General features: G+C 61.8%; 1 protein-coding gene across 7 annotated transcripts; it reads right to left on the bottom strand.

The window, feature by feature from the left end:
* Window positions 1–1,424: 1,424 nt before the first annotated feature.
* On the bottom strand, window positions 1,425–22,551 carry PDGFA (platelet derived growth factor subunit A). 7 transcript variants are annotated; one of them, XM_064593491.1, is made up of 8 exons: window positions 22,345–22,494; window positions 20,802–20,931; window positions 19,261–19,357; window positions 14,572–14,676; window positions 12,346–12,533; window positions 5,377–5,503; window positions 4,808–4,876; window positions 1,425–3,033 (listed from the first exon to the last, which is right to left on the bottom strand). In XM_064593491.1, the coding sequence occupies exons 2-7, from the start codon at window positions 20,862–20,864 to the stop codon at window positions 4,821–4,823; spliced, it is 636 nt and encodes a 211-aa protein (XP_064449561.1). In that variant the 5' UTR covers window positions 20,865–20,931; window positions 22,345–22,494; the 3' UTR covers window positions 1,425–3,033; window positions 4,808–4,820. The 7 variants fall into 7 exon arrangements, with proteins under 7 accessions (XP_064449561.1, XP_064449562.1, XP_064449563.1 ...); XM_064593492.1 differs by lacking the exon at window positions 22,345–22,494 and adding an exon at window positions 21,847–21,982; XM_064593493.1 differs by lacking the exon at window positions 22,345–22,494 and adding an exon at window positions 21,334–21,445.
* Window positions 22,552–27,844: the final 5,293 nt, after the last annotated feature.

The raw sequence follows: 27,844 nt of genomic DNA, 5'->3' as shown, positions 1-27,844 counted from the left end.
CACTGCGCAGTGTCTCCAGCCCGGTGAGACTAAAGCCAGGGAGGCAGGGCGGCCCCCCGGCCCCTGGCAGAACGCTACCTGCTGCCCCCTCCCCTGGTGAGCACAATGTGCCCCCTCCTCTGCTTCTCTGCTCAGGATGCCCCCGAGGGTCAAGGGCACGCCAAGGGCACAGTGCCCTGTCCTTCGTTCCCATCCCCAGAAGGTGGGAGGTGCCCACGACAGGCCTCTCCCCAGAGGTGGCTGAGCCCGGCCCAGGCTGGAGCGCAGCACATGGGACACACCAGGGACAGCCACTCCCCAGCCAGGCACACCACTTCACAGACCAGGACACCAAGTCTGGGTGTGGAGCGGGAGCTGCTCTGAGCAAGGTGGAGAGGCACCTAGTCCACCGGCACCTGCCGGGACCCCCTGACACAGGACAAGGATGGCTGTGACCAGGCAACTGCGGGTCTCCAGGCAGGTCCACCCCTGAAAGAGCCACCACCCCAGGGCTTTGTTCCTCTGCAACACTGGGGCCAGACACACAAAAAGGAGGGTATGCCGAGGGCGGGTGTGACATGCTTCTGCACAAGGAGGCCGAAGACCCCGAGGTCTGTGCTGGGGTCCCTGTGTGCATAATACAGAACCCTTGCCGTATGCCGAGCTGCCGTCCCCACCGTGCAGATGCACACACGGAGGTGCAGAAGCCCGTGGCCCAAGGGCACAGGGCTTTCAGGAGTGCAAGGGACCAGCCCCCAGCCGACAGTGACTTCTCGGGCGCACCCAGGTGCAGCCCAGGGTGACAGGCCGGGAGAGGTCCAGGCAGGAGCAGAAATGCCAGGAATGCAGGGCAAAGCCGCAACAGAGCCTGTGTGCCGCATAGGCCTGCAATCCAGAAACAATCCAGCCAGAGTGTAGGCTCCGCCGGGCGGCAACCCCTTCCTGGCTGGGCGTGGGTGCCACCCTGCCCGCCCCGGCTCCACCCAGCAGCACAGGACCTGGCCGGGGCGACAGGCACACTCAAGTTCCCGCCGCGGCCGCCAGCCCCCGCGCCCGCCCCGGGGCTCTGGGCCCTCTTGCGGCACCGCCCCCTCCCCAGAAGCGCACGAAGTCTTCTCTGCTCCAGCGCCCTAACGGACAAACAGGTCCTCCGTCAGCCAGCTGGGGCAAAGAAAAAAAACAGGGAGGTCCTCTCAGCATCTCAGGGAAACATAATACATAAATCCCACGTTGTCCACCTACCATCAGACACGTCTCCAGGGCCCAGTGTCGTGAGCAGCGCGGCCGCGAGATGCCCAGCACGGGGCGGGGGGACTGGGAGGAGCCTCCACGGGCACCACCGACGGGGGAGCGCGAGCCAGGGGACGTGGCCCACTGCACCGCGAGCCCCTAACCCCCACCTCCCGTCCCATGAACTGCGGACCAAAAACCACACCGTGAAGATGTGCTGCTGAAGGAATGCCTTTATAAAAACTCTCCCATGAACACGCGAACACCAGAGACGCTCGCTTTCGCTCCAGAGACCCCACAGGCACCAAGGGGATCGTGACAGTCACACGGCCTCTCTGCTCGGAGCGGGGAGAGCGGGCCACGGGCGACACAGGGCGGCCGGCCTTCACTGGCTCGGCCCGCGGACGCCGAAGTCAACTCACTTCCGGATGAAGCCCATCGTCTGCTTGGCTGCTCGGCTGGGCGCGTGGCCGCCGTCTCCAAGAGGCCACACACCCGGGCAGGATGGCACTGTTGGCCCATCAGGTTCCGGAATCCCAAAGGGCAGGCCTCGCTGCGCAGGTTCTCGTAGTGGGGCGGCCCGGGGCACCTCCGAGCGGCGGGCCCCGTGACAGGAGACAGGGTCTAGACTCAGTTACGCAACTAGAAAAATGTGACCACAAAGCACTTTTCACGTGTATGGGTTTTGTTGGTGGGTTTTTCTTTTTCCTTTTGGTTCAAAGAAAAAACATAGCAGGCTCTCAGGTATACAAAACTGGTAATATTAGATAAAAATACAAACTTCACCTTTACAAAACAAAAACAAAAACACAACACACACACATTTCTGTTGAATACATGTAAAGCGTAACATCTTACCAAAAATAAAGAATTTAGATTCTGTCCAAACACTGGCACAGGGCCACCTCGCTGTGGCGAGGACTGGGAACGGCAGGCCTGGGACGGACTCGATTGGTTCACGCATAGTTCTCTCGAAATGGCTTAAATTAAAAAGTAAGATAAAATGGAGCAGGGGAGAAACACGTAAAGCCAGAAACATTTAGGAAGTGATGCATAGGTGGATATACCATGTTTATTTTAATACATCTCATTTGTTTGCATCCTGCGAGGGGAAATACGGTCCCACCGTCCTGACTTACAGCAGCCTGGTGTTATCGGTGTAAATGTCATCCAAGAGATAATTAAAAAAAAAAAAAAAAAAGGCTAGCCAAAGAGTAAAAAGGAAAGCTTAATAATCACTTTATGGTGTAAAAAAAAAAATCCACTTAAGGCTCTCGGGAAGGTTTCTGTATAGACTTAAACACTACGGCAAGGAGATGTGTTTCTAAGTCCCGTGGTGGTTCTGAGATATCCCTGCTCCCACGTGCCCTCAGGGCCCTTGGCCCCCGCCCGGAGTCCTCCAGAAAGCAGGCTGTGTCCCTGGCAGAAGCACCTGTAACCCTGGACAGAAATCCGGTCCGCCGAGGCACATCGCTTCCATCCCACGGGGGTGTCCCTCCATTCCAACAACTGTTTAGATATTTTTGTGAGTCCGTTTTGTTTGTCATGTTTTGTGGTTCTCTTTGCTCTCTCTCCCTCTCTCTCTTTTTGACAAGGAAGCTTCTTATTGTTTCACCGAGTGCTACAATACTTGCTTTGATGTCACATTAAACAAATGTATACTGTCTCTTTGTTCTCCAGAGTGTGCACGGAGACGGTTTTTCACGGAGGAGAACAAAGACCGCACGCTGTCAATGAGCACCGTACATAGTAGGTTCAGGAATGTAACACGCCATGTACATCCGTGTCCCGGAAAAGGGCTGCTGGCTTATCCTCACCTCACATCTGCAAGGAGAGGGGAGAGAAACAGACACTGACGAGGGACCGAGCATGCACGCTGCAGTGTGGACGGGGACCACAGGGAGACACTTCACCCAATCAGGGGGACACACTCACACACTGGGACAAACCTCAGGATTTGAGGGGTTTGTGGCATTTTTCAAGTCAAATATGCCTCAGTACCCTTTCTGTAACCTCCTGACCAGAACTGGGACTAGGCTCTTGGGATCTCACAGAACATTCCTTAGAACAAGCCCCATTCTCCCATTGTACAGATGAGGGAAACTGAGGCCCAGAATGGTTATTTTTTTGTCTTTTTCCTCATGTTCCTCCTCCCCCTCACTGCCAGCAGAGGGCTTGATGTGATTTCTGGAGCTCTGGCAGCCATCCTGGGCCATGAGACAACCCTGAGGATGGATACCACCAGGCAGACGGGCAAGCAGATCTACACTGAGCTCTGAGCTAAGAGCAGCTCTTCCCCATCCACATTATCTGTTCACTGCTTGTCCCAACACCGGTACTACCCACAAGCTAGCAGGGAGGCCACTTGCCTCTCACTTGGCATCTCTGTCATCGGCTGGCCCATGGAGGCCAGAGCCCAATCGACGGTGTACAGACTGGATGCACAAGCCGGCACAAAACCACCCCCAGAGCCACACCCTTGGGGAAAGCAAAAATCACAGGCAAGAAATTGTTTTGAGGCTGCTTCAGGAACCCACCCTAGTGGATCCTTTCCTCCCCAGATGATTCTTATGAATGGACCAGACCCGCTGGCCTCAACACTGCCGACCTGGCAGCTTTCTGCAGTCACTGAACCAGCACCTTGGCTCTGAGATACCATCTCCAAGAATTTTTCCTACAACCACCCATATTTGGGATGCCATGGGTTCACACGTGGCCAGAGGCAAGTACTAGGCTCTCCAGAGCAGACAGGTCAACAACAAGGAGCAGGAAGGCTGGAAACTGCCTCCATGATGACTGTGGTTGCCCAAATCCCATTTTCCTCTGGGAAGCAGTATGCCTCTCTACAAGACTACGCTGCCCAGGTCCTCTTGCAGCTGAAGGACGGCCAGTGTATCAGAGCAGAAGTCACTGGGTGGGACTTCTCTAAGAGGGTTCTTTTGCCCCTCTCCCACCATTACTCTTCCAACCTGGAGTGTAGATGTGATTTCTGTAGCTTCAGCAGCCATGCCGAGCCATGAAGCAACTCTGAGGATAGACGACCCCAGTCCTGCATGGGAGAGGGTCCCTGATGATACCTGGAGGATGCGATACCTGCACCTGAACGTCTACCGCATCTCAGCCCTTGTTGGTTTTGGTGTGTTACCAGAAGCCACTTTCCAACACAGTAGCCAACAGCCCTACACGTCTATAAAACATTTTCAGATAGGATCCACGCAGTCTTCAATTCCCTTACCTATCATCCCTGTAAGCCTCAGTCTTTCATCTGTCAAATGGGACGGGTAACCTGCCCAAGGTGATCCCAGCTAATAAACATCAGAGCTACCCCACTGCTGTTCAGGAACCCAAATCACTCCAGTCCTGTGACGCCGGGGCCTCCCCAATCAACGCAAGAGACCCAAGCCAGAGCGGGGACTCTGGAGCAGCAGGGGACGCGAGCGAGCAGACCCACAGCCCAGCCAGACACCGGAAGCTTGCAGGCCGATCAGGGCCGATCAATCAGAGCCGCGAGCTCGCCGCCACGGGAGGGATTCGCCGTGTGATCAGCCGGTGCACCTCCCACCCACAGGACCGAGGCACATCCGCACACAGCTCCTACCTGGTTGGCTGCGTTAGGTGGGTTTTAACCTTTTTCTTTTCCGTTTTTTACCTGACTCCCTACGCCTTCCTGTTAACAGAAGGGCAGGAGGGTGAGCGGGCCTAAGGGTTAGGGCTGCGGACCTGAGGCAATAAATAGCTGAAGTGTTTGTCTTTCTGGAAGAAAACTCAATTAGCTTTGGCACAGAGACACTTCCTGGTGCCCTTGAGCCGGCCCAACGCAGCGGGTCACAGCGCCACGCTGCCTCGGGGCGAAGTCTGACGGGACAAGGGGGAGGCCGAGAGGCCCCCAGGAGCCACCTACTCGGGGTCGGGCCTCCCTCGGCCTCATGGCTCCCGGCACCCGATGCCCCGACCAGGGTGGGGACGTCCAGCGTCCCCCAGCAGGCCGCCTGGGCTCGCGGTCCAGGCTGGTGGCAGCACTGGACCCTAGCGCCCGCCGAGCCCCGCCTCGGCGTGGAAGCCAGGCCCCGAGGACTCCCTGTGAAGTGAGCTGAGGGCGAGGGCAAGGGCAAGGGCGAGGGCGGGGGCGAGGGCGAGGAGCAGGACAGCGGCCGAGGCGGGGCTTACCCGTCTCCTCCTCCCGGTGGTCCGGGTTCAGACCGCTGGCTGTGCATGTGCATTCCAGATGCTCCTCCAGCCGCACCTGCACTTCTTTTAACTTTGGCTTCTTCCTGATGTACTCCACCTTGGCCACCTGCCCGAGACAACAGCCCCGCCGTGAACACCCCGGCCACGCCTCGCACGCGTCAGCGGGAACAGGTACGTGCTCGGCCCCACCCAGGCCAGGAGGGCAATGCCGGCAGGCCGACCTCTGACCTCCAACCTCTAACCTACTCCCTGCAGAAAGGCAGGAGAGCCAGATGGGAAAGTAACCTTCGGCATTTGTGGTTTGGCCCACGTTAACTGGAACCCGAAGGCTCGTTCGCGTGAGCAGGGAGGAGGCCTGCATGAGGCGCTCGAGGTAAGAGCTCTGAGCAGGGCAGGGGACGGAAGGTGTTCGCTCCCAGGTCTTAGGGGCATCTGAGGCAACAAAACCTCCAAACGCATGCTTGATTAGTAAAAGGACAAAAACCCACGGCCACGGAAAGGGGCTGCTGCACGTGGCCTGTGGTCTGTGGCCCCGGCCTCAGCCTCCCTCCCACCTGTCCTGCTGAGGTCCCAGGAGGAAGGAGAGCAGGCCCAAGGGCCCACAAGAAGGCTGTCAGGGTCTGGACGTGGATTCTGGTCTGTGGACCGCAGATGAGGACCCCACAAGCGCCAGGCCTCACCCCCGGCTCCACAGACATGGAGCCACCTCACGGCCTCAGTCCCAGGCTGGAGGCCTTCCCAGGGCCCCCCAGCTACAGCTGACCTTGGCCTAGGGAACCACAGCCTTCTCCGAAACATGGGCAAGGACCCCGGGGCGTCATCCCAGGAGGCCGGGGGTGGGAAGGGTCCAGAACTGAGCCAGTGGTTCCTCCAACTGGGCCTCCTCCTTTGTCGGCCCAAATTACCTGGGCACAGAAGCACAGCATGGCGGACCTGCCTCTGCACCTCTCCCGGGATCTGTCGGGAGGAAATGGCCGGGTCCAGCCCATGGGCACAAGCCCAGGCAGCCTAGAAATCAAGTTCCTAAGGACCCCAGCTCGGGCCTGGGGAAACCAGCTCATTGTGTCGTGGGAACGCCACTCCACGCTCCACACATACACACATGTGCACACGCAGTGCATGCACACGCCCTGTCGTGGGAACACAGCACCACCTGCCATACATATACACATGTGCACGCACGTGTTCTGTCCCAAGAACACAGCTCCACACACACACACATTATACCCACACCGGGCGTCCGAGGACACTGCATACACACAGTGAGCGTGGCCAGCGTGGCCTCATTTCATCCCAGCTCACGAAGAAAATACAGAACAGTAGGAGCTTTCCTCCCAGACCCTCTCTGCAGCCCCAGTGGGCTCCCCCCAGCAAGTGCCCAGGCCTGAGCTCAGTCCCCAGCAGGGGCGGGACCACCGTCTTCCCACTTGCCCTGGACCCCGCAGATCTGGGCATACGGCAGATGCTCCCATCTGTGCCAACACTGGGTGCGGTCCTGGAAACAGCCCCCAGGGATATCCATTCCACCCCATTTGCCTGGAGAAACTGAGGCAGAAAGGGAGCAGGGTCCACACAGGTCACACCCCAAGCGTGTGGAGGCATCAGGGAGTTGGCAGGGGTGAGGGGATCCCTCGTGGAGAGCAGAAGCCCCCAGCCTGGGGACAGTGGGGAGGGGAGGCGGTGAGGGGGGAGTTCCTGTGCAGAGGCCTGGAGTCCAGAAGCCAGAGGACCCCAGACAAGTGGGACCGGCCACCCCACAGGTGAGCTGGCCCCACGGCTTGCCCAGACCCATCCGTAGCCACTGGGCTACGTTAACGGTTAACTCGCGGTGCAAAGGGTGCTGGGTGCCCGGCGGCCGCAGGAAGTGGGATGCAGCCTCAGGTGTGAATGTGGACGGCCAGGTGTGAGCTCAGAGGTGGGGTGGGAGCCAAGCCAAGTTTGGGGCCAGGCCTGGGAGGTTTCCTAAGGAGAGAAGAGGTAGAGGAAAGGACCTCAGGCATGAGCAGCCCCAGCCACGGGGCAGGGTCTGCTCCACAAGGCACCTACCGCTCCAGGAGGCCAGGACCACAGAGAGTGAGAGAGAAAAAGAGAGAGATCGATCCTTGGGACATGGGGGCAGAGAGCCTCCACTTTCCCCTCTATAAAATGGGAACAAAGATCGTGGCCCCCAGGGTTTCACATGTATGGAAGCACGTGGAACTTTGCCACTGGGCTACCTTCCGGAGCAAGCAACCCCTGGTATCGGCATGTCGAGCTTACCAAAACCAGCCCCCAGGCCCAGAGTGAACCTCCCCTCGAGGGCACTGGGTGGGGTGCACTTCAGCGGGCCTCCCAAGAGGGCAAGAGGACCCTGGCCTGAGCCTGGCCATCGTGCCAGCCCTCCGGGCATCAGGAGCTCCAGGCCCACCTCAGCCCCCTCTCCCAGCCCAGCCCCAGGGTCTAAGCAGGTAGGTCAGAGGCCACGGCCCCCCCGTTCTAAGCACTCATGCGCCCCCACGCATGGCTTCCCTCCACTACTGGACTCTGCTGGGGGACACAGGGAGGCGGGGGGCAGGCAGCAAGGCACAGGTGGGCTGGCCCCTCTGCTCAGCAAGCACCTCACCCGGTTCCTCTAGGGGAACAGGTACTAGGACCCCAGGCTCTGGGTGCAGGGGGCCAGGCTTGTTTTCCACTGAAGACAGACCAGCCACGGTGGGGAAGGCAGACACTCCAGAAACCCACCCCCGCCACGGTCCCCTTGGCAAAGCACTCAGCACACCGGCCACTCCAGTCTGGGAACCCACTTTCTCCTCAGACGGGCTGTTTTTATCAAAGAAAAACAAACAGCGATTTATGATTGCACCTGCTTCTGGGTATGTGAGGATTCCAAGCTGTTCCGCCACCTCTGTCTGGCCAGGAAATAGCTGCATTTTTCCCCCAAGAACACACTGAATATTAACTTCTCAAAGCAGCCTCCACACTAGCCGAGTCCCCAGAGCAAGATGTTTACATCTTTGGGACCCTCATTCCCGTCACCTCAGCCCCCAGATCCATCCTGGAGCCCAAGCAGGGTCCCCACACCCCTCCCTCCCTCCCTCCTCCCTTTGTTTGTGTCCTGGGCGTCTGAGCTGCACCCTATAAAGAGTACATTCACCTTCCCACCGCGAGTCTGCCTGGCAGGAACCACCCCACCTGCACGCTCCCAGGGCAAAGCCACCCGAGCGTGCGATCCAGTGATGCCGTTACCCCTTCTAAACAAGGGACACCGAGCACAGAAGCCCTGAGGTCCTGCTAGTCATGGTGTCCGGGGCTGGGCCGGGTAGAGCAACGCCCTGCTGGGGATCTCACCCCTCCCCAGGTTATGGCCTGACCACTGCAGAGTCAAGGGCAGGGCACCATCCACGACAAACACCAGCAGAACTGAACCCCATGTGCTGGTCCCTGCAACGCTCACAGCTACCCTGTGAGGGTACAATTATCGTTCGTTTTACGGATGGGTGAACTGAGGCAGCTCAGATGGGAGACCTACACTGCCAGAGCCACTGATTTTCCCCAAGTTCCCTGAGCTGGATCTCATACTCCATCAGGGCGCAGAGGTCCGTGCTGGGCACCCCAGCAGACACACCCAGACCCACCTTCCAGAAGCCCGAGGTCTAGTGAGACACAGCCACTGCCGGCCACCACAGTGTGGCCGAGGACCTGGGTCTCTCCCTAGAGACCTGGGGGCCTGACCAAGTTAAGGGACTTGGCTGTAAACCCACAGGCTGCCCTGAAGGAAAGGGGAGCCCCCAACTTTCGACGCCACACAGCGAGAGGCAGGAGGTTCGCCGCACAGCCCCATCCAGTGCGACCCGACCAGAGTCACGGGCTCCGCCGTCTACACTACCCCTTCTCCTAGCCCTCGAGCCTTGGGTCTAGGGGACAGGGTCAGATGCCTACAGGGTATGGGGTCACCACTCACGGGAGAGAAGAAGAGCGCATTCATCTGGGACACCAGTCAGGGAGCATGCTTGGCCCCCTAAATGCAGACCCCAAATGCTGAGCACAGCGAGCTGATACAGGGACGTCACCCCAGCCCGGACCACGTGTCCACCCCTCCCCGAGATCTAATGGCAGCTATCCCCTGCGACCCCTAGGGGACCACCCTGAAGGCAGGTCCCAGAAGGCACATGAGGGCCCAGCCCCAGAGAGTGAAGGACCCACACCTGAGACCATCAGTTAGAGGCACAAGACGCCTCAGGCCACCCTCCCTGGCGGTCACGGAACAGAGCTGGCCATCCACCCCAGCAAGTCCTGACAGTCACGGCCTGGGGCCTTCAACTGAGCACACCACACAACCCACCGTCTGGGCCTCATGGGGTGGCCGCTCCCAGCCTTACCTTACCTTCTCCAGTAAGCAACCTTTAACTGTGATCAAAAGGCCATAAACCAGAAAACCACACACATGTCAGCCCAGGGCAAGACCTCCCACCTGCCCAGCCACACGGGGCCCCTGCTGGCCCCCAGCACCCCTCACAGAGGCTCGGCCCAGGACTCAGCCCCGATGGAGCGGGGACAGCCTCCTGGGCAGGCGTAGGGGCCAGGCCGGCCTCCACAATGGACCTCCTGTTCCCACTGACCTTTTGTCCCTTCTCGGCCAAAACCCCCAGTGTCTGGGCCGGATGTTTTCCTGCCAATGCTCTGATGGGTGGGCAGGGAGAAGGGGCTCCCTTCCCTGAGGGAAAAGGAGGAAGGGGTCTGAGAAGAGCAGGGCGCCAGACATGGAACCAGGCCACTGGGCTCCAGCTGCAGGACTCAGCCCCTCTGTCCCCTCGGGTGGATCACGACCCCATCTGAGCAGACGAAGGCCTGTGGGGGGAGCCCTGGCCCAGCGCCACCATCTGCTGAGCCCTTTGGGCCTGTGCCCAAGGCAGATATGGGCCCCTCCCACCCACTCAGGGTGGGCCAGGAAGAGGGGATCACGGCCCATCCCAGGACCAGACACAGGGAACCCCGCTTCATTCTGGCACTGCTCTATCTTTGAGAGTCCAACTGGACACCCAAAGGACAGGCCCTATGCCCAGCATCCATATGTGGGACTGTCTCACCTAGAACACTACCACCCCCACACCCAGGAAGAAAAGATCTCAGGTGCCTGGATTCTCGGGGCTCATGAAATCCCCTCACAACATACCGTAAGTGAGGACACAGAGACCCGAGGGAAGCAGGCCAGGGTCCCACAGCAGGCTGCACGGGAAAAGTCTCAGTGCGGGAATGCACAGCCCCGTCCCTTTGGGCCTGTTTCCCCCTTTAACAAAGGGTGCAGAGCTGGGCTCCGTGCCCAGCCGGGGGCCCTGGCAGCATGGAGTCGGGAAGCCAAGACAAGAGCCAGTGCCCCAGAGAAGTGCACCAGGGCGCTGGGAGCCTGGGCGTCAGGGGAGTGTCCGCCGTGGAGAGCACAGAGCAGCAAGCCATGGAATTTGCTTACTCAATGCCCCAAGTGCTCGAAGACCAAGTCCCCAGAGGTCAAGGGGAGCCCCACTTACAGGCCTAACATGTCTTCTCACGTGACAAGCAAGTGTCCCAGCCAGCTACATGACCCATAAGTAAGTCTCCCCTGCACTTCACTCTGGGGCCAGGGGCAGACATCCAGGGGCCCCGAAGAAGGGCACACGGGATCTGAAAGAATCTCCAGTCGAGGAATGGCTTCTGACACACCCCCAGAATCTTCATTCCAGGAAAAATGGACGCACTTGCTGCTGGAGGCTCAGCTGAGTGGGCAGTCCATCTCCACTCAATAGGTGTCCCGATGCCCAAATCCACAGCCCAGGGTTACGTGGGACCATAACCCGCCCAGAGCCAGCTTCCAGGGAAGGCAGCCCCCTGCCCTAGACCGGGAACACCCAGGACGCTCCACCCTGACCACACTTCAGAGAAGCCAAGACACTCTGGATGCCTCCCCTCCCACTCTATCCTTTTGGAAGCAGGAAGACGGCACCCAGACCGGGGCTGAGCGCGCAGAAGCAGAACAGCTCCACTCCCAACAGGGGCCCGGCTGTCCTGGGACCCACTTGGGACCTGCACAGCCCTAGACACCAAGTCACTGTGTTTCAGACCCATTTCACAGATGGGACAAGTGAAGCCAGAGGAGAGCAGACCCATGCCCTAGGAACTCCTCCAGCCCCTGGGCCAAGACACCAACATTTGGCCAAGACCCCAATGTGCCAGCCCAGAATGACCCGAAGAAGCAGATTTCCCCCAAGGACCAAGGCGGGAAGAACAAGGAGCCCCCACACGTGTAATCTGAACGTGACCTTCCTATGCCCCCAGCACTGCCCTGGAAGTCACCAGGGCCAGCGCCCTGCCCCGGAGAGGGCTTTGGGGCAAGCGCCTCGCTGTATGCCAGCTCCCAGGGACTGCAGGAGCACGGCAAAGACAGCCAACCCGGCTCCGATCCTGAGGGTCTCCAAGCAGAGCACGGCTTCCCAGGACGAAGGGAGGGGCTGGCTTTGCAGCCCCACCCCCAGGACCAAGGCACCCGCAGGATGGCCCTCCGCAGGAGTCCCTGGACACACAGCCCACAGCAGAGCAGGGTGCCCTCCCTGAATTACAGACGAGGGACGGAGGCCCGACGGGGCAGGCCCTGAACCCACACCAGCTCTCCTGCCCTGTTTCCCGTGTGCTTCTGGGGAGAGACTCTGAGAGGACCCCCGACCCCTCTCGCCACGCACCACGGCCCCGCTCCAGTGCCTGCAAGAACTCTCTGGGGCTTGGGGGAGACAGCGGGCAGCACGAACACAACCCATGAGGTCCTGCGTTGTCGCTTCATGGGGGAGGCTGCGTGCAGGGGCGGGGGGGACCAGAAGCACCCCCAGCAGCCGGCCAGCCCCACGTCCCGGCTCTACCACCAGCCTGCTCTGCACCCGGGCCTCGTGCACCGGCCAAATCAGCCTTCAGGCTCGGGGCGCCCAGGCGGGGCCCAGGGCTCACCTTCACGCTGCGGTGATGGACGCGGGAAGGCTGGCACTTCACGCTGCTGGTGTTGCAACAGCCTGCACAGCGCTTCACCTCCACGCACGGGGGCCAGATCAGGAAGTTGGCAGACGTGGGGTCGACCTGGCTCCGAGGTATCTCATAAATGACCGTCCTGGTCTTGCAGACCGCGGGGATGGCTTCCTCTGCAGACCAAGAGCCAAGGTGAACGCACGGGCCGTCCCGCCAGCACCCAGGCCCACCCTGTGACCTGAAGCCCTGAGGGGGGTGTGTCCCCCCGCGGCTGCCGCTTCGTCCTTGTGGCACATCGCACCACCCCAGGACCTAGCAGGGATGGAGAGACACCCCGGCCCCCGACACGGTGCATTCGGCCCGGCCCAAGGAGGAGCAGTAGTGAGGGCCGGCGGGGGAGGCCCCAAGGCAAGAGGGCAACAGGCCCCACAGCCAGTGGACACATCAGGGCCCAGCGCCACCAGCTGCCACAGGCCCCAGGCCAGGCCCAGGAAGGGAGGACACCCGAGACGGGCAGCGGATGCAGGATGCAGGATGCAAGACTCAGGCCTGCCTCCCCAGCCCACCGGCCGCAGACCTGCTCACTAAAGGCCACCAAGAGAGCACCCCACCAGCCGGGAGGCTGCCCTCTCAGGAGGGACTGGCTCTACCTTCCACTCTGTGCTCCTCGGCACAGGCCGATCTGTCCGACCCGAAGCCCCGAAATGCACTGGATGCCAGGGCACCACTGCCCGATGAGAAACCCACCTGGGGACCCCAGCACATGTGCCTTCCTCCCCACATGCTGCCTTACTAATCCACGCCGGCCCCTAGGCCCACTGGGCCTTGAGTAACACGGGGCCAGGCAGGAGGTCTCCAGAGCCCAGAACTGGAGGGAGCCACTCCTGGCCGCAGAGGGGCTGGCATGACCCCCGTGGCTGGCACCAGGCAGGGCCCCGTCCTCTGCAGACAAGCAGAAGAGCCTGAAATGCAATCGAAGGACGAGAGGTGCCTTGCCCCAGCGCCAGGGATGGGTGCCAGCCTCTCTCTTGCCCGTCCCCCCACAGGGGCCAGAAGACCTCCCGAGAGCCCTGGAGACTGGGGGTACTTGCATCCTCCCCGGTGGCCTGGGAGCACCTGGGAGGGGGCGCACGGGGTCTCCCAGAGCAGGCCTGCCAACAAGGAAGGCCGGATGCTGGAGATCGGGCCACTCCAGTGCGGGAAAGGGCTCTGCTCGCGGCAAGCAGCCCAGGGCCCACCGGCTGTGAGGGGCCTGGGGACCCTGGCCAGGCGGGGCCGAGGGTGGAGCCAGAGAGACAGTCCAGGGCTCCCCATCTGGAACAGGACAGGCCTGCTGAAGCGCCCTCACCTCTGACACCGGTCTGGAGGACAGAAAATCTACAGTCCTACAATAAACGTCATCTGAGTGGGCCCACCTGCCTTCAGGAGGACTCCTCACCCACACACCGCGCTGAGACAAGAAGCTATGAAATCTACCTTCTGGGGGGCAACTAAAGCTCAGAGGGGGGCAGTCACTGCCCAAGGGCACACAGCAGGGAAGAGCAGTGGGGGGGGCGCACACCCAGGCAGTTAGGAAAAGCAGGAGGAACCCCCAGAGTGGCACGGGACTCGGGGGGTCATACCCCCAAGCCCCGTCTCCCAGGGCAGGGAAGTGCAGGCCAAGATCTCTCTGAGCTGAGCCAGAGCCCCGGAAACCCCTCGCAGCCCCAAGGGGCCAGACAGACATGGGGATGCTCTGCTAGGGGACAGGATGCAAACACCCCACAAACCCACGCCCGGCGAGTGGGGTGGGGGCCACGGGCAGGGGCGTCTGCTGGCGGCCCATTCTGTGGCTGCCAGCCAGGCCACCGCGCTACAGACTGGAAAGGAAACACGACCACGTTTGCAGCGAGGCCTCCTCCAGAACAGGCCCCAACAAGACCGGGCACTTAAGGAATTTATGATGGCTCTCCTCTCCTGGAAACTCTTGGCCCAGGCCAGCCTGCAGCAAGCAGCAGACGGGCCGGAGCAGGGAGGCGCCCCCGGCAGAGGAGGGAGGCCTCCGGAGAGATGGCGGGCGGCCGGGGCTGAGCCGCTGGGGTCCCTGGGCCTTTGTTTTACGGAGGAGCGAAGGGATGACTCCCCTGAAGGCCCCATGGGCGAGAGCCCCCCAGCTCCCCCAGAGTCCCCAGCCCCAGCGCCCCCTCCCCACCCGGCAGACCCAGGGCTCACCAATGCTTCTTTTCCTCCGGATGGGCACGGGCGGCTCCTCAGGTGCATGCTTGGTGGCATGGCTCCCGTGGGCTCTCAGACTCGCTTCCAAAGCATCCTCAGCCCCTACAGATAGAAAGAGGAAATGATGACCAGCCAGCCCACATCTGTGGGGCACCCCGGGGCCTGTCCAACAGTGCTTCCTACCTGCCTCCCCCAGACAGACAGGGTCCCCAGGGAGAACCGTCACTCCCACGTGTGCAGAGGATGAAAGACTCCCAACTGCCAAAATCACCCGCCGACCTCTGGGAAGCCTACACGGAGGTCCCCCAAATGTGGCACCCTCTGCAGCAGGGGTGCAGACCTGTGCAGTCGGTGCGGAAGGGGCAGGTGATCCCCCCGGTGAGGGCTGGACTTCCTCCTCCGTAATACCCAGAACCACCAGGCCGGCTGCCCCCAGGCAGGCCCACCTCCTGGGAAGGGCCTCGGGGACAGGGCCCCTCCAATGGCACCGAAGGAGAAGCGCATGCGCTGCCACGACTTCCCTGCTGAGCATGTGTGTCCTTCTCTCCCTCTTCTTACTAAACCAGCTCTGGGCCGACAGCTGGACTCCGCTTGCTCCTGAAGTTAGTCCACTCGGAGGCCACAAGAAATGCAAGTGGGGAAAGTAAAGGAACAGGAACCCTGGTGCCCAGTAGAGGGGGCGGGCTGGCAGAAGCAAAGCGTCCCAGGGCTAAAATCAGAACTGGACCCTAATCCCCCAGGCCTACAATGGCACCTGGTACACACACTACCACCCCACCCCCCCCAGTGCCCCTGGGCAGCCTAGGTGAGTCCCAGGTCTCTCAGATTCCTAGAAGGGACAGGTGGGTGGGAGGGACACACAGTCCTGCCACCTGCCACTGGGCCCAGCCCGCCCCAGTGACACTGCCTGCACCTGGATGAGGGGGGTCACCCCTGGCCTGCCCGCCTTGGCCCCCAGACCCAGCTGGGGGGATCTCTTTCTACTTCCCCCTCCATCCCTGGCTCCCCAGTGGATGAGCAGGGGCACTGGGTCCTGAGAAGCACACCCCCACAGCCAGGGGCTCCAGCAGCTGTGCAGACCTCCCCCATGTCCTGCTGTCCCTTCCCTGAGAAACTCAAGCAGAGTCCTGGGCAGCAGCCCGGGCCACCAGGGCCACAGCGACTGTCCACAAACCATCAAATCCAAAACCGCTGCTCACTTAAAATGAAAACCAACAACCAGGCAAAAGGTACAAACCACAAGAGATGCGCCCTTTCCGAAAACTAGAGTCTGGGAAGAACCCAGCTTCTCACTTAAAATGACTCAATGTTCCACTGCCACTAATTTTTTTGAGACCCAAAATAAGATCAGAACACAACTATTCATGCAATAAGAATTTCCCATCAACCAACTGTTACAAGAAGCATTTTTTCACGAAAAAGTGACATTTATGAGTCACGTCCTAGTGGTAGCCATCTTGCCATCCTCAAACCAAAGACCTGCTGGCCCATCGTCGGCCTCCAGGAGAAAACGCCTCATCGGCCACCATCTTCCCAGCCTCCCGAAAGCCAGGTGTGAACCACTCCGCGGGTGCCTCGATCCTGACACATCTGCAGGACCTGACGCGGATGACGAACAAGGACGTGACTGCAGGAGCTGCCAGGAGCCCCGTCCTGGCCGCTCGCCTGGACAGACAGAGAAGACCACAGCCCGGCCAGCTGATGGCCAGCGCTGAAACCTGAACCGGCGGGTGGACTGCTTTCAAGATGAGAGCCCTTCTCTGCCCCCTGATCAAGATGGGTGGTCGCCGTCCACGCTGATGGGGGGCGGCCTGCAGCCTGACACTGCTTGAGAAATGACCCAGCAGTGACTTAGGAGAGAAGGCCCCGCCTGAATGAGGTCCTCAAGCTGCTCTCAGGACAGCTAATCAAGGGGGCTTCCCTTTTGCCTTGCACGCACAAATGCCCAAGTGACAGCTCAGGATGGGGACAAGTCCTCCGGCCTTCAGTCCTGGTGGAGCATTAATGGCCCAAGCAAGATGGGGACATTCACGCATCTGTTACTCAGTGACCCCACCACACGGGCACCAGGCCAGGCTGCTCGGAGAACAAAGCTCCCCCCTGGCCGCCTCACTGCTGAATGGCTGGTTTCTCATCACAGTCGACACACAGGTCCCAAACTCCAGCCACTGGTCATTCAAAGTCCACACGCTGGTCTCTGCACCCAAAAGCCCCACATGGAAAGTCAGCTACCCCTGAGCTCCATGCACACCCTGGGGATTCTCAGACTCAGTGCCGTCCTCACTGCCTCCGGCTTCATCTGTAAAATGGGGACGCAGCCGCCCACTGTCCCATCCAGGGTCCCATCCAGAGTCCATCACAAAGCCCCGCCAGGGAGGAGAGGGCCTGTAAGAAAAAGCCTTTTCTGCTTCCCAGGCCTGATTAGCTCTACACCCAAAACACCGACCTGAAAGGGCTGGGTCACCCTTGGAGTTACAAAGAGGGATTTAGGACTACCAAATGGGTTTCTCCACACCCCAGCTCCTTCCTAAGGGATCCCAGGCAAGCCTCCAACTGGACCTCACGGGGGTCCAGGGCCTGGAGAGCAGCTTAGTCCTCAGATAATTGGCCCCTCAGCTGTTTACAACCTTCCACAGTCGCAAGATCTGTTTCAACTCTTCACTTTGGGCAGGAACAGGTGTTGGGGGAAAAAAGAGGGCAATGTGAGCTCTAGGAGCATCCAGTGGCAGCTTCTGTGCTCGGAGACCAGCACTGCCCTGGCTCGCAGCTTGCCCCTGTGAGAGGGTACCAGGCCAGGATGGAGACCCACTTTGGGATCGGTGTCACACAGGGCCTCCTAGGGGGAAAGCTAGTGAGCAAAGAAGATCCTAGAAACCCCCCTCTCCTCTCACTCCAGTTTCGCAGGCAGGAGGAGTTCTACCCCAGAATCCAAGTCAGACCCCAAACCATGTGACAGAAGGTGGAAGGCAGGGGCGGGGGGCAGGAGGAAGACGAGCACCCAGGGCTTTTTATAAGGGGGCAATTTGAAACCAGCCAGGGAACTAGCTGGTGCATCCTGCTTTTTCGGTTTGGACCCTCCCAAAGAGGCTCTGGGCCCAAAAGCCCCCAGGTCAGGAATGCCATCAGCATAACCCACCAAGCTGCAATGCAAAAAGTGTTAATGGGTGGGAGGTGGGTGGGGGCGGGGCTGCAGACACCAGAATAAGAATGGTCCCAACAGAAAGTGAATGGCCCATTTCCCGGTGGCATCCCAAAGCCGTCCCACAGGGAGGCCCAGCACTGCACCAGCCTCGCTCCACCAAGCCAAAAAAAAAAAAAAAAAAGCCCTGAATCTTCTCAGGGAGGTGGCCTCCCCACTTTCACAGATCCGCCAGGGACCAGCAGAATGTAGGCGAGTGTTTTCCTCAGCTAACCAAAGCCAAACCCTTCTCCCCAGGGTTACACATCAAGGAACCAGACCAAAATCCCCCCTGGCCCAACTCTGATCTCCAAGTGAAATTCTACCCCCTTCCTGATAAGGATCAGCCAAAGGATTTCCTGGGTCACGAAACTACAGAAACCATCGGCCTTGCTAGCAAATGGTCTTGGCATGAAATGAAAATAGTTCAGGCCTCTCCACCACCATAATTAGGTACAAATTTCCAAATGACTAGACCATGTGATTTTACTTAATTCTTCCCCCCACCCCCCCTTTGAGGGTAGTCTGCAGCGAGAACGAAATCTTCACTGAAAATTGTTCCAACCAACCTCTACCACCTTCAGCCCTCTGTCTGACAAGCCCATTTGGGGCCTCTTTTTAACCAGACATTAATAAGATGTATTTCTGTAACTAACCCTCGCATGGGTGTTCCCCCACCGAGTACTAATTTGGAGCAGGTTACCGCAAAGATGTGGGCCAGAATCCCTGCCCTCTAGGAAAAGGCTCCCTCCGGTCCACACCGCAGCCACCAAAACCACCAGCTCCCACCCCACCGGGGACAACCTGGGTCCCTGGTGACCTTTCCCCACCAGTCCCCTCCAACTCCGCAACCAACACCAAACAGCTTCAGAACGCTGCGTTTACAAATAAACTAGTTTCTGAAGTGCCTAGGCTCCAGGGCCCAGGGGGAGCCCCCAAATAGTCCCCAAACACCAGATGTGTCCAAGATGCGCCTTTTTATTGGCCTGCGAAAAGAGAGAGGCACGGGTCTCCTGCAACCACAAAGGCTGGGCGGCCGCCGGAGCGGGGCACCGGCTCGCGGCGATGACAAAGCGGCCCGGCCCGGGGGCGGCTCCTCCCGCGCGCCTGCCCGCGGGGCGTGAGGCCAGGGCTCTGCGCCCGGCCCCGGCCCGCTGCGCCGCTCCTCCGGCCCCACAGGGCAGGCCCAGGGCCTCCACACCTGGCCCCGGCGCCGGCGCCCTCCACGCCGCTGAACTTTCTGTGACACGCGCGCGGCATTTTCCTTAAATGCAAACACAATCCCCGGGCGAGCGAGCAGCTCGCAGCCGCCGCCGGGAGAGAAAGTGGGGATTGGAAGAGAAACTCCTGACTCATCCGCCTGGGCTTTTATGGCCCGGGACTGGATTCTGACCTTTCGGTGCGCTCTTGCGCGGCGCCCGGCCCAGCCCGGCCCGAGCGCGGGAGGCGGCGCGGGGCGCACACCCCGCACACCCGCCCCGCGCGCCGAGGGAAGGGGCGCGATTTACCTACGGAGTCTATCTCCAGGAGTCGCTGGAGGTCCCGGATGCTGTGGATCTGACTGTGCGCCAGCCTCTCAATCACCTCGCGGGGGATCTCGGCTTCCTGCAAGCAGAGCCACACGGTCAGCGCCCGCCGCCGGGCCGGCTAGCGCCCCGCGCCCCCCGCCCCCGAGAGCGGCCGGCCCCGAGTCCCAGGCCCTCGCCGCTCGCGGGCCGCCCGGCCCCTCCCCGGGGCCCTGGAGTCAGACGCCGAAAGGGGGGGAGGGGGACTGGGTGCGACCCCAAATTCTCGGCCCACGTCCAGGTCCGCCTTTGCAGAAAGCAACCCCTCCCACCTTTAAATTTTCAAACAAAAGCCCGGCACCGCGGCCTCTCCGCCCCGGGTGTCAGTTACAGGAGGTCTAGGGGCAGCGAGGGGCCCGAGGAGTTTGATTTAATAGTGAAATCGACATGCAGAAAGATCAAGTTGAAATGCGTCACGGATCGGCGACGAAAGTCACGGCAGCCTTAACGCTTTAATCTAGCCAGGGGCTTAAATTTCACACCGCGGAATCCCGGGCCGAACCTGCGGGGTCAAGGGTCTCCGTCGCAAAAACACGCGCGCGCGCGCACTCACTCGTTCACACGCGCGCCCCACCCGCTCCGGCCCGGCCGCGGCCCTAGCACCGCCCAAGACGCCCCAAATCCAGCGGGCGGCTGGGAGAGGCTGCCCGGCAACGGGAGGGTTAAATCTCCACCTCTCGCGGCTCCCGATCCCTGCCCAGACCACCCCCACCTCGCGGGCTCCCCCCACTCCCTCCAGATTTTTAAAGGGAATCGGGGGTCGCTGTGTGGGTGTGGGTGTAGGAGGGAGGGGTCTCAAGCACTAAGTTCCCACGACGGGGGCTGCAGAAAAGTCATTCATCACAGCAGAGCTCCCGGGGATTCGGGATTCGACATGGGGGGCGGGGGGGGGGGGACGCCGGCGGTGGGAGGACGCGGGCGACTGGCCCGGCCCCGGCTCGTCTCGCTCAGCCACCTGTAAGCAGGCCCCGGGCGGGCGGGACTGCGCCGGCCCAGCGGCCGGGCCAGGCTCAGAGACAGGGACCGGGGGGCTGCGGCCCCGCACCGCCCACCCTGCCTGCCGGGGGCTTCCGCCGCAGCCGCTCCTGTTTATCCGTTGCTCTTCTCCCCTCCCTGGTTCCGCCAGGTCACACACACCCCTTTCCGCGCTCCCCCCACCCCGATACTGCACTGTCCGCCGCGTCCCGGGCTCCCCTCCCCGGCGAGGAGCCCGCGCCCCCCGAAGTTTCTCCCCACTCGTCCACCCCACGCCGCTCCGTCCCTCCAAGGCAGAGCGACGCAACACGCTGGAAACTCACCAGACACACTTCGGCATGGCAGAAAATAAAACCCAGTTGGAAAAATCAAAAAATCGACCACCCCAGCAGAAATCAAAATGCGCTCTGCAGATCCCCAGAGCCCGAGGCGCCCCGGCCCGCGGGTGGTTGCAGGGGGCGTGCGCCGGGGGAGTCGGAGAGGGGACGGGGCGCGGGGGTGGCACCCACCTCGGCCAGGGCATGGGCGAGGTATCCGCAGCCGAGGAGTAGCAGGCAAGCCCAGGTCCTCATCGCGTCCCGAGGCGCTGGCGGCTCGGCGGGGAGGCGAGGCCGCGGGGCGGGCGCTCCAGCCGGGCTCCTGTGGCGGCGAAATTCAGTACCATCCCTCAGGGAGCGCGGCCCGGAGGAGGGTGGCGCGGAGAGCAGGGAGCCGGCGGAGCGCGCCCGGCGCGAGCAGCGAGTGCGGAGAGGCAGGCAGCGCCAGCGAGGAGGAGGAGCAGGGAGTGCGCGCTCGCCGCGCCCGCCGCGCCGGGAGCCTCCTGGGCCGCCGGGTAGGGGGTGGGGACGGAAGGGGCGGAGGGCGGAGGGCGGGGGCTGGGCCTCTTCCTTGGTGCGTTCCCGGTGCTGGCCGCCGCCGTGCTCGCTCCCCGGCGCTGGCTTTAGGAGCGACCCGGCCGGTAATTCTGCATATTTGCGGGCGTCAGCCCCGAGAGGGACCCCGGAGCGAGGCTGGAGCCGCCGCCGCCGCACCACCCATCACCTGTCTGGACGCCCGGCCGGGCCCCGGCCGCGGGCTCGCGCTCTCCCTGCGGGCTGCGGGCGACCCTGCGCGCCCACCGCCGGCCCCGCGCTCGCCTCCGGCCTCCTCCTGCAGCCGCCGCCCGGCCGGGCACGGCGCGGCCCAGCACGGCGCGGCCCGGCGGCCTGCGTGCGCCCCTCCGCGGCGTGCCCTCGGCTCTGGCGCCGCGCTCCGCCCTCCGCCGGCCCGAGCCGGGCAGCGCCCGGGGCCGCGCCGCCTGGCAGCCGCCGCCCGTCCGGGGCCTCGCCGCTCCGGCCTGAGGGCGGGCGCAGGGCCGACCCGGAGCCGCCGCCGCCGGGGAGAGGAGGAGGAGGCGCGGACAGGCCCGGCTCGCCGGAGTTGCGCGGGCTCCGCAGGGCGCGCGTGTGTGGAGCCGGCCGGCGGCGAGGAGGGGGTTATAGCGCCGCCGCCGCCGCGCCCCTCCCCCGCCCCCGCCCCCTCGCCTCCCCCGGATTCCGGGCCCCGGACCCGCACCTCGGAAGCGCGTGGGGGCCGCGCGGGCCGGGCAGGGCCCGGCCGCCGCCGCCGCCGCCGCTGCTGCAGTAAGCACTCGCTGGCGCTCACGCAGGCAGTAAAATCCATCAAAGCCCCGCGCCCGGCTCCGAGCACAGCCACGGGGCTCCGTTCGCCGGCGGGCTCCCCGCGCGCCCCTCCCTCGAGCTTGCCCACCCTCCAGTGCCAGCTGCAATCCTGCGGCACCGGACGGGGAGGGGAGGAGGCCGCCACAGAAGAGCCGCCGTCGCCGGCTCGCCTCCCTCGGGCCCCAGCGGCGGCCGAGGGCAGCGCCCGGAGCTGCTACGCCAAAAAGGGCAAAAGCGAACCGGCCCCCGCCTCCGGCCCCCCGCCCCGGCGCTCGGGCCTCTTTCCACCGTTAGGATCCAGGGCTCCTGCCTCCGCGTCTCCATAAAAGGAGGGGGAGTGAGTTTCTGGTGAGAGGTGGGGCGGGTTGAGGGGCGCGTCTGGGGCACTCACCTGGCGGCTGCCACGCGCCCCCGCCCGGAATCCGATGCCTGGGGCGTCTGAATGAGGAGCCTCCACCCGCATTCCGAGATGGGAGAGCGCCCAGGTCGGAGGAGGGGGTTGCAGTGTGTCTGGTCCCCACCCTGGGACCCCGCGTCCCCACTCCCTCGTGGAAGCCTGGGCTGCGGCCTGAGCCGGGAACTCGAGGGGGCGGAAGGGAAGGAAGAGAAAGGAGCCGCTCGCGAGGAACCCCCGGAGTCTGAGCCTCCCACGCCGGGATCCGCTGGGCGCACAGAGCGCCACCTCCGGCCGAGGCGCGGCACAGAGCGCGATGCGGGGGAGCAGCGCGCGAGGCCGAGGCCTCAGCCGGCTGCACCGCTCCCCTGCCACGCAAGGGCAGGTGCACCCGAGCTGGGCAGATTCCGCCCGCCTAGAGCCGGTGGGATCGGACCCCGGCGGGTCCCTCGAGGGGACAGCCGAGCCTGGAACCAGGGCTAGGGGGAAAGACGGGCCTTGCGACCCCAAAGCTAGACGGCGAGGCCCCAGAAGGCTAGGAGACTCCCTGGCCGGTGGGAGGGTGGGCGGCCGGCCGGGAATTCCGCCCGCCCCAGGCCCCCGCCCCCTTCGGCCCCATCCTGTGGGTTAGGCCCGTGCCCCGCCGCGGCTGCCCTCCCGCCAGACAAAGGCAGTAAAGGCGTAGCCCCGCGGGCGGTCTTTCATCCCCCGCTCGTCAGGCTCCGGCATTTCAAAGGCCAAGTCGGGAGGGTACTTTGGGGGCGCTCCCTTTCCCCGTAATACCTGGGGAGGGGGGAGGCGGGACTTCTCCTGCCCTTTCCAGAGGGCCCGGGTCTCCTAGCGCCCTTCCACATGCTTTCACACCCCTGCAGCCTCCCAATGCCCCTGCCTTCCCCAGGCTGCAGCCCCACCCGACCACCCGCCACCAAGCCGGCTCTCCAGGTGTTGAGGGTGAGGAGGGTGAAGGAGGACGGAGGCAGAACCAGGGTAAACTTGGAAACATTTAGAAGCACATGACGGCCAGCCCTTGTCCGTCCAGGTGGAACCTTCAGAGGAACACCACTGGCCCGTTTGGGGAAGGCAGCCAAACATGCACCACCAGGACTCAGGCTGGACCCGGTCTGAGCCATGCCTCTGCATCCCGACTGGGCTGCATCACCTCCGTTTGAGCCTCGGATTCCTCTCGGGCAGAGGGACCTGAGGACACGCCTTCGGGGTTAAAGGCCTGGGTTCGACAGTGCGTATAGGAATGAAGGAGGGAAGGCCGCCTTGTATTTCGGCGCGGGGCTCTTCCGGCTCCAACCCCTCCACACCTGAGCCCCTTCTCCATGCGGCACTTCAGGGGTGCCCAGCTGGAGTTTGCGGCCAGCAGGGGAGTGAAGCGGGTGTCTTCAATGGCAGTCAAGCCAGGTCCAGGGCGGAAAGTAAGAGCGAGGCCTGGGTGCATCCCACCCCCAGACTGGAGAGCGGGGGTGGGGGGGTGGGGAGAGGAGCAGCGCCGGCGTCCCTCTAATCACCGGCGGCTATTAAAAATAAAACCTCCGCGAGTCGTCATAGCGACCAGACAACAGCGGCTCTGGGAGGGTGGCAAACCGCACCACAGGCACCTCTGGGGGGCGGGGACTTAGGACATGGTGCGGGCTCCAGCTGGGGTTGGGCAAGGACCCCCCAGCTCCACGCGCCCCACCCTCCCCTGATCCCCGGAAGAAACTGGCAGAATTAGGCCCAGGAGCCCAGTTTCCAAGAATTGGACATGGAGACAGGAGAACTGACTTGACCAAGAGGTCACCAACTTAGATGAGAACCCACGTGGATGGACTCCCTCCCCCGGCCCTGGTTCCTCCTGACACCCTGCCCAGCCCATTCAGGTTCCAAGCATCCTTTTAGTCCCTGGAAAAGAGGGGCTGGGTGAGGAGGTGGGCCGCAGATGCTCACCCCAGAGAGGGGACCGTAAGTCCGGAGGCCAGGCACATGGGGGCTACTGCACCTGCCCAGCGCTCCTGTCCCGATCCTTGCTGGTCAGGCGTGGTCACGTGCTCTTTCTGCCTGGGATCAAGTTTCACTTCCAGCCGCTATTAGGCGGTTCACACGGTTCATTGCAAATATTTGATAATGAGGCTAAATATACATCAGACTCGGAGGAGGCGTGGGCAGCCATGCCCAACGCGTGGGAGTGGCGTTACAGGCTCTGCGGGCATCCCCGACCGGCGCCCAGCTGTGTGCGGGAGGCAGACCCGCCCTGTGCGCACTGCCCCTGGGCCATTCTGACCCCAAGCCCGGGCACAGTCCCCGGAGGCCAGCCAGAGGGCCCCTTGCGGAAGGAGGGGGTGCCACGGGGATCTCCAGGGTGGGAAGGTGCTGGCGGGAGGTGAAGGTGCACCTGGCTGATGGTCGGGATGTCCGGTCGCCCCCGGAGCCGGTGCTTCCGGGCTATCTCGGGCGTCTCCGGCGCGCCCCGACGTGCCTGCAGGCCCATAATTAAAGTGAGTCAGGTGCTCCAAATAGGCAGAGAGAGGGGCCGCCATGCAGCTGGGGTGACTGGTTGGGCGTCTGCCCCTCCCTGGTTGCCTGCCGGCACTGCCCATGACCCAGAAGCCAGGGAGCAGTGGGAAGGGCCTTGGCTATTCCTCAGAGCAAAGTAGGGGGCCTGTGGGAGGGGCATCTGCCTTTATTAAGCACCTTGTGTGGTGTGCAGCCTGCATGTCCCCCTAAACCCACCTCACTGCCTATGTGCCAGTGCCCGCCTGGGGCCTGGCTCCAGCCGATGCTCCCTTATTGCTGTGATGTTATTTCCCCGTGGGAGTCATGACTGACACCCACTGAGCACCTCGGGCCCTGCATGATTTCATTTCACTCACATAGACACCAAGGAGTGGTGATCTGTCCCACCTCTCCCCATTTTACAGATGGGAACACTTAGAGGCCAGGAAGCCGGGCCATTTGCCCACAGGACCAGGGCCGAGACGTGGCACGGCCCCGGGGAGCAACTCTGCGGCACGGACTCCTCTGCACAAACCCTGTTAACACACCGAAGCAGAATTCCTCGGGTGGCATTTGTCCCAAGGCTCACAGACAGGAGTGTGAAGGATGCTGGGTCCCCCAGCAGCATAAGCTCTGGGACTGGAGCCCATCCCACTTGGTCCCCAGTCCCAACGTGCACAGGGCAAGAGGGGCACACCCCAGTCCTGGCTGCCCTCTGTCCCTTGGCCTTGGCCTTGTTGAGGTGTTTGTCCTTAGACTGCCTTGTCTCAGTTCTCTCTGGAAAATGGGGGCCAGCCACCCAACCACAGCCAGTGAGTCTCCCTCCCACCCAGGAAAACCAGCCTGTGTGCGTGCACGCACATGCGCGCGCAAGGCTGCAGGGCCGTGGCGCCCAGGGTGGGTCGCACGGGAGGGGGTCAGCCAGGCATCCAGACCCAGGCCACTGCCCAGAGCCAGGCGGATTTCAGAACAATTTGTAATGACGAAACACCACATTTCCCTTTATCTCTGGGCAAGGCTTTCTTGGTTCAGGGCAGTTAATCCAGGAGCAGCCTTAGCCAAGTGGGCACGGCTCCTTGAAGATCAAGAGTGCCCGTGAGGGCGTTAATTAGGGTATTACCGCAGGCCGCCCCAGGCCCCAGTGGCTAGGGATCGGGCCTTTCCAGTTCAGGCTCCCCAGAAGGGGTGGGAAACCTGGCAACAGGCTGGGAACACATTCTCAGTGTTGTTTTTTACTCCCTATTAAATGTTTTTATTTTCCTTTTTAAATACACAAACAGAAACAGTGTAAGACAGCGATTCACCCACAATCATCTTGTGACTATTTTGTGCGGGAAGACCTAGGCTAAGGGACACTTGGTGGCTTGAAGGCTGTGGCCGCGGGGCGTGTGAAACGTGTGAATGAGCACAGTGACCGGCCGTAGGCATAAGGCACAGGCAGCCGAGAGGGCTTCGTGTGAAAGTAGAGTGCGAAATTTCTCATTACTAATTTTTATGTTAATTACATGTTGAAATGATAGCATTTTTGAGGTATTGAGTTAAACTACAGTACTATGATTAATTTCACCTCTTTTCCCTTTGTTTAACACGGGTCCTAGAACATTTGAAATGTCCTGTGTGGCTAAGAGGGTATTTCTATTGCGTGAAGCCAGTGTAGACACACGGAGTTCCTACCTGCCCTATAGAGCCAACCAGGTGCGTGGGGGCGGGCCTCCCCCAGCCCAGAAGCCAGCAGAGCTCTGGAATCTCAGCGACCCTGAGACCAGGGGTGGAGCCAGGGCTCAGTTACACCCCACCAGCCTCACCGGCTCTGTGGCCTTGAGCAAACTGTGTGGCATCCTGGGGGCCCAACTTCCTCCTCCGGGTAACGGCCAGCTCAGAGGGTTGCTTTAAAGAATGCTCGCCCACACATTCAGCAAGATACTCGTGTGCACTACGTGGGGCACTAGGGACGCAAAACTGAAACAAAGCTCTCCTGGAGCTCAGTGTCTCTCAATAAGCAAGTAACAGATATGCATATACTATTTCAAGTAACGTATTTTGGGGGTGGTCAGTGAGGCCTATTTGTAAACGCGTCCTATTTGAGAGGGAGCCAGCTAGCCAGCTAGAGAGTCTAGACCCAGCCTTCTAGGCAAAGACAGCCACGGCATGTACAAAGGCCCTGAGGCAGGAACTGGCTTGGCTTGTTCAAGGAACAACAAGGGGCAGGGGGTGGTGGGTGAAGGTGGGCTGGGAGAGGTAGGCAGTGGGGCAGGTCACACACACCTTGAGACCAAAGTAAGGCATCTGGATTTTATTCTAGGGGCATGGAAGGCATCGAAGGGCTGGGGCAGGGAACCCAAACTGTGGCAGCATAGATGGGAAGCTTAGCTGCAGTCCTCAGTTCCCCTCCCCTGCCTCCTGGGGTCTTCAGGATTCATGGCCAAGTTCCTGTGTGGTGGGTGTGAATTCCAAGGACGGGACTGGTCACCCAGTTTGAACCCAGAGCCACCCCCACACCTCTTACCCCGGGTCCCTCTCAGGTCCATGACCACGGATGGGGTGGGAAGGGCCTGCAGTGCCCCTTGGCCATCAGACAAAGACAGGACTCAGCCGGCCCAGACAGAGGTCGGAGTGTGGGGCTGGGCCCTGTGCACGTGGAGACATGCAGGCAGGCCTTCCACTCCTCCCTCAGAGAAGACGGTGAGGTCATGCCCTCTAGAGACATGGGGCTGCCAGATGGAAGAGCCTCCCTATGTCCGAAGGGCTCACACCTCCCTCCATGGAAGCACAAATCAGACCAGAGCCGTGGGGTCAACTCGGGGGTGGGGGCCTCACTCACCAGGGGAGAGGGGAGCTACAAGGTGGCCTGTAGCAGCCAGGGCCGAGGGGCTGAAGGTGTGTGCAGGAAGCACAGAGACTTATAGAAGGCAGAAGAGCCACGTGGGTTCGTATGAGGAAGAAGTAAACGCGTCCTAGAGCCACAATAATCAGAACGGCGTGGTTCTCGCGTAACAAACGGATCGGAACCACGAGC

Source organism: Mirounga angustirostris, unplaced genomic scaffold, assembly GCF_029215605.1.
Source record: "Mirounga angustirostris isolate CCGP_5_RB_7025 unplaced genomic scaffold, mMirAng1.0.hap1 SCAF_5, whole genome shotgun sequence".
In the NCBI taxonomy this organism is placed as follows: Eukaryota; Metazoa; Chordata; class Mammalia; order Carnivora; family Phocidae; genus Mirounga; species Mirounga angustirostris.
Note: the sequence above shows the minus strand (reverse complement) of the source record. Positions and strands in the feature narration are given on the sequence as shown.

Bases quoted from the DNA above. Each gene is read 5' to 3' on its own strand.
- PDGFA (XM_064593490.1), bottom strand. From the start codon at position 22,416: ATGCGGGTGGAGGCTCCTCATTCAGACGCCCCAGGCATCGGATTCCGG. The intron at 12,534-14,571 runs GTGAGCCCTGGG...CTTGGTCTGCAG, and splicing joins CCGGAGGAAAAGAAGCATTG to AGGAAGCCATCCCCGCGGTC. The intron at 5,504-12,345 runs GTGAGCCCTGGG...TGTCTCGGGCAG, and splicing joins TCCATCACCGCAGCGTGAAG to GTGGCCAAGGTGGAGTACAT.